Source organism: Quercus lobata, chromosome 6 (assembly GCF_001633185.2).
Source record: "Quercus lobata isolate SW786 chromosome 6, ValleyOak3.0 Primary Assembly, whole genome shotgun sequence".
NCBI lineage: Eukaryota > Viridiplantae > Streptophyta > Magnoliopsida > Fagales > Fagaceae > Quercus > Quercus lobata.
This window is the reverse complement of record NC_044909.1, coordinates 6921973-6927676: the sequence shown is the minus strand read 5'-3', so window position 1 is coordinate 6927676 and position 5704 is coordinate 6921973. Positions and strand designations below refer to the sequence as shown.

General features: G+C 39.6%; 1 protein-coding gene across 1 annotated transcript; it reads left to right on the top strand.

The window, feature by feature from the left end:
- The first annotated feature begins 2586 nt into the window (after positions 1 to 2586).
- Positions 2587 to 4032, top strand: LOC115949741. The gene is made up of 3 exons (XM_031067027.1): positions 2587 to 3128; positions 3387 to 3526; positions 3683 to 4032. Exons 1-3 carry the CDS (start codon positions 2587 to 2589, stop codon positions 4030 to 4032), a joined length of 1032 nt encoding a protein of 343 aa, XP_030922887.1.
- Positions 4033 to 5704: the final 1672 nt, after the last annotated feature.

The window sequence follows — 5704 nt, the reverse complement described above, 5'->3', positions numbered from 1 at the left end:
ACTTCTGGCTCCCATTTTCCTTTGATTTTATGATCTCTTTATAGGATAATTACTAGTTTATTATCAATTTTGAGTCATTTTGTGATCATATTAACTCTAAGATTAATTAGATTGTTAATTACTCTTTATGTCCTCAATTGTTTGGCATACTTAAAAAACCTAACTTTTTAGGGAACATCATTAAATGTCTTATCTCCTAAAAAAAACAAGTTAGAAGTTTTCAAAATTACTCTTAAAAAAATTTATAAAAAATTTGTTTTAAAATCTGTGATTGAAAAAAAAAAAACTTTTCTAGTATTGGCCCCAACACTTGTTAAGAGACATTAACAGTTCTAAAGAATGAAAATCGTGAAATTAAGATGGTTACTTTGAGGGAACTGGTCCTCCTAAGAATAGAGAGAAGAGAGAGAAGAGAGACTGAGACTAAGAGTGTTTATTTCAGCTTAATTCCAATCCGGGTATCATTCTCTTATTAATAGGCACAATTAGGTAGTTAGTTAGTTTAACCAACTCAGAACAATTGTAACTACAATAGTAACTGATTACCTACCGAGGGAATTATTACAATACAATGCAAGTGTACAATACAATCATACAGATAAGTCAATAGCCTATCATGTAAGAGTTCGAACATTTCCTTCCCAATTTAAAGCACCTTGCCCACAAGGTGAGAAAAAAGGAGTTGTAGCTTGTAAAGTGATTCCCAAGTAGCATCTTTAGGTCGTGCTCCCAGCCATTGAAACAAAACCTCAGTAATAGTTCTAGACCTTGGAGTTTTGACTTTGTTTGCAACACAAGAATAGGTTTTGGCACTAGATGCCCTTCATCATCTTGAGGAGGCAGTGTAGGGAAAGGAATTATATGTTGTCCTAACTTAAGCTTTAAGCAAGAAACATGAAATATAGGATGGATCTTAGTTTGAAGGTAAGTCCAACCTATTGCAACACCTTGAAGGGTCTAAAGTACCTTGGAGATAACTTCCACTTGCCCTTGCAAGCTATAGATTGATGCTTATATGGTTAAAGTCTCAGATAAATCTAGTCACTAACTTGGAAAGATCTGGCAGTACAATGCTTATTTGCTTGGAGTCTCATTTTTTCATGTGCAGCCACAAAATTACCCTTAAGAAGAGCTAGGACATCTTGCCTTTGTTGCAACAAGGTGTCAACAACCTCCACCCTAGTAGTATGAGGATCATAAGCTTGCAACTTTGGAGGAGGAAAACCATATAAGGCTTTAACAGTTCTAAAGAATGAAAATGGTGGAATTAAGATAATTACTTCAAGTGAATTGGTTCTCCTAAGAATAGAGAAGAGAGAGAAGAGAGACTGAAACTAAGAGTGTTCTTATTTCTGCTTAATTCCAGTCACAGTACCATTCCCTTATTAGTAGGCACAATTAGGTAGTTAGTTAGTTAATCTAATCAACTCAGCACAGATGTAACTACAACAGGAACTTATTACTTTCCTGGGGAATTATTACAATACAATGCAAGTATATAATACAATGATACAGACGAGTCAATAGCTATCATGTAAGAGCAATTGCATTAATCTTTGCAAATTTTTTTCTATTTTAGCATAACAACTCACTTTTTCTATTTTACACTGTCACTTTTACATAACATACACATTAGATTATCTATTATACACTCTACTTTATTTAAATAATCATTTTATTCATATTATTATCATTATTTCACTCTTAGATAACTCTGATTTCTCACACTGATCTTCTCACTTCTCTCTCCTCTCAAACCTTTCTCTCAGCCTCTGTTGTTGCTCTTCACCGGTGCCACCGCTGCTGCTTCTTTTTCTTCTTCTCTTATCGCAAACCAAAACCACATCATCATTATCATCGTCTTCTTCTTCTTCTATAAACTACCTAGCAAAATAACACAAATCATACCAAAATATTCTTCTTCTTCTTTTTCTATAAGACAAAATGAACCTGTCAAGTTATTGTCTTGCAAATACAGTGTGTACAGTCGCTGGAGTTTGAGAGTGAGGTTGGGATTTGACTGGAGATCTGGTTTCTGGGGAGAACGACGATTTTTAAGCGGTGGAGACTAGAGATTAAGTCAAGGAAGTTTTTGGAGAAGTTGTTGTTGTTGATGAGGAAGAGAGATTTGAGGTTGAGGAGGCTAGTGAGGTCTGGGATTTGGCCGGAGAGAGAGTTTCCTTTGAGGTTGAGGACTTTGAAAAGGGAAAGAGAAAATTGAGGATTCCCACTTCCCTGTCTTCCTCCTATGCCTCCACACCTACCCGTGAGCCTTTTGGAGCACCAAAGTGGATGGAATAAGCCCCCAAGTGATCGGCAAGTTGTCGCATTGCTACCCGGAGCTATAACCACCAACGGTGAAAAGAAAAAAAGGTGAGCCCATCACCCTACAATCCAGAACCGGTGAGCATTGCCAATCCATAAGTGTGGGTATTGGGGAAGTTAATGCTGGGGAGCAATCTAGCCCTCTTTCTAGAGATGGATTAGTTTATGAAGACTTGGGGTCTGATTGTATGGTATCGGAGGAAGGGAATGGAGTCCCTCCTTTTGATTGATTTGGTTTCTCCAATTCTGTTATGTTTTACCATGAATATACTGATTTGGAACAATAGAGGAGCATTAAAACCCTCATTTCAGACTTATGTTCATGAGTTAGCTCGGCGGCATGATCCGGCTATTCTGGTAGTTATGGAGACTAAATTGGGTGGTAACAAAGCCAAAGAAGTCACTGATAGGCTGCCATTTGATGGAGTCATCCATACGGAGACGATTGGTCTCATTGGTGGGCTGTGGTTGTTGTGGAATGAGGACCAGGTGGAGATTCAGGAGCTAGCTAAAACAGAGCAGGAAATTCATGTAGAAGTAAAGGTATGTGTCTTAAATCTCTCATGGATTTTCTCTGCCATATATGCTAGTCCTAGGAATGTGGAAAGATGCATTCTTTGGAGCAATTTATCTAAGGTTGCAGAATTGCATAATAAGCCATGGATTATGGCAGACGATTTTAATGAACCTCTTGTGAATGAGGATAAATTTGGAGGCAGGGGTGTTAGTATGAATAGGTCTCTAGCATTCAAAGATTGCTTAGATTTATGCAGTATGGTTGATATGGGCTTTTCTGGTCCAAGGTATACCTGGACTAACAAACGAGATATTAACAATCTCATTTTGGAAAGGATTGATAGATTTTTCATGAACCTAGATTGGTGAGTTCTCTATCCTGAAGCAAAAGTTACTCATCTTCCCCGATGCCACTCCGACCATTGCTCGGTTCTGATGGAGACCTTTCCTGGTAGAGCGGTTTGTCTCAACAGAACTTTCAGATTTCAAGAGTTCTAGCTTTCGGACTTGTCCTTTCCCAATATTGTTTCTAGTGTTTGGAGTAGGGACATGTACGTAGCTGAATCTATTGAGGTTTTCTCTAAGGAAGCAACCATTTGGAACAGGGACCATTTTGGAAACATCAACCAGAAGAAGAGGAGAATCATGGCTAGAATCTATGGTGCCCAAAAAGCTCTTTCCATCTGTCTAAGCTCCTCCCTTATTAATCTTGAGAACCAGCTGCATTAGGAATTGGAGGCTATTCTAGATCAAGAGAGGGATCTTTGGATGTTGAAATCCAAAATTAACTAGTTGGTCCAGGGAGACCGTAATACATCGTTTTATCATGTGTTTGCCTTAGCAAGAAGGAAAAGGAACCATATTGCCTCGGTCAAAGATGAGAGGGCGTTGTGGTTAACTGATGAGAGAGAAGTCATGGAGCACTTTAGAAGTGGTTTTGTCTCCTTGTATACCACTTCTTTTGAGGCGGCCTCTCGGGTTCCAAGTTATGAAGTATCTTGGCAGGTGCAATTGCCCGAGCAAGCTAAGGATTCTATTGGTGCCATGGTCAATTTGGAGGAAATTAAAGATGCTTTATGGTCCATGAAACTGTATAAGGCTCCGGGTCCGGATGGTCTTCATGTTGGATTTTTTCAACGTTTTTGGCTTGTAGTAGGGGAATCTGTTAAGGAGGAAGTTAGGAGAGTTTAATCGAAAGGATGGTCCCCGATTATCTTAACAAAACCCTCATTGTGCTTATTCCTAAAATCCAAGGCCCAGAAACCATTGGAAATTATAGACCAATTAGTCTTTGTAATACTATTTACAAGATCATCTTAAAGATCATTGTTATTCGGATTAGACCGCATTTGGAGCACCTTGTCTCACAGTACCAAACGGCTTTTGTGCTGGGCAGAAGAGGAGCCGATAATGTTATTATTGTTCAAGAGCTGATCCATACTATTGGTAGAATCAAAGGCCGCAAAGGATATATGGCTATCAAGATTGACCTTGAAAAAGCTTACGAAAAAATTGAATGGAGCTTCATTAAGGAAATGCTTCTCAAGTTCAACTTCCTTGCCAACCTTATTAATCTTATTATGAGCTGTGTTTCCTTGGTGTCGACATCCCTTCTCTTTAATGGTGGCTACCTTGACTCCTTTTACCCCACTCGAGGTATTAGACAAGGGGACCCCCTGTCTCCCTACCTCTTTATTTTGTGTATGGAGTTTTTGGGACATTTGATTCAAGAGAAATGTGATGCTAAGCTTTGGTCTCCAGTGAAAGCTTCTAGGAGTGGGCCTTCCTTCTCGCATTTATTTTTCGGGGATGACTTGGTCCTTTTTGCAAGTGCGGATCCGGATAATTGTCATACCATAAAGGCTGTGCTCAATGAATTTTGCTTAAGATCCGGGTAGAGTGTGAGTGAAGCCAAGTCTCGTGTTTTCTTCTCCCCCAATATGGAGCCGGATCAAAGAGATATCCTCTTCGGTATTCTCAGGTTTAATTCAACTCCCAATCTTGGAAAGTACTTGTGGTTTCCCTTGAAGCATGCAGGAGACCGCAAGCATGATTTTGATTTTGTTCTTGATAGAGTCAAGAAAAAGTTGGCAGGGTGGAAAGCCACCTTACTCTCTATGGCTGGCCAAGTGGTTCTCATCCATGCTTCCTTCTCAACCATCCCAAACTATGTGATGCAGTACGCTCCTCTTCTAAGTAAAATTCTTAAGGGTATTGACAGGGTCAATAGGAACTTCCTTTGGGGTACAATGGATCATGCTAAGAAGATGCACTGAGTTAATTGGGCTGAAGTGACTAAACCAAAGGAGGCAGGAGGTTTAGGGTTACAATCTGCTAAAGGTAGGAGCACGGTTCTCCTGGCTAAGCTCAATTGGAGGTTTCATACAGAGAAGAATGCCTCTTGGGCTAAGGTTCTTAAGTTCAAGTACTGCACTAGACAAAGAATAAATTCAAGGAATGAAGCAAAACTCCCAATGTCTTCGGTTTGGAAAGGGATGAAAAGAGGCAAGGAAGTCTTCAAAAAAGGGGTTAAATGGATTCCAGGCCATGAAGGCAGTCTTAATTTCTGGTTTGATTGTTGGTCAAACATTGGTCCCATTAGGCCTCATATTCAAGGCTCACTTCTACAAGCCTCTGTTAATTTGCAAGTCAAAGATGTGATCTCTCCATTTGGATGGGACTGGTCTAATATCTCTTTTAAGCTTCCCCCCGAAGTTAAAGCTGAGATTCAAGTTGTCCCCATTCCTATTGTGGCTATAAATTGGTCTGAAAGTTCTCTCCTAAAGGGGATTTTGATATGAGAAGCGTCCATCGCCTTGCCATTAACTCTTCAGGTAATGAATCCTTCTCTGGTTCTTGGATT

Bases quoted from the DNA above. Each gene is read 5' to 3' on its own strand.
- LOC115949741 (XM_031067027.1), top strand. From the start codon at position 2,587: ATGAATATACTGATTTGGAACAATAGAGGAGCATTAAAACCCTCATTT. The intron at 3,129-3,386 runs GTATACCTGGAC...TGTTTGGAGTAG, and splicing joins ATGGGCTTTTCTGGTCCAAG to GGACATGTACGTAGCTGAAT. The intron at 3,527-3,682 runs GTCTAAGCTCCT...TGTTTGCCTTAG, and splicing joins CCAAAAAGCTCTTTCCATCT to CAAGAAGGAAAAGGAACCAT.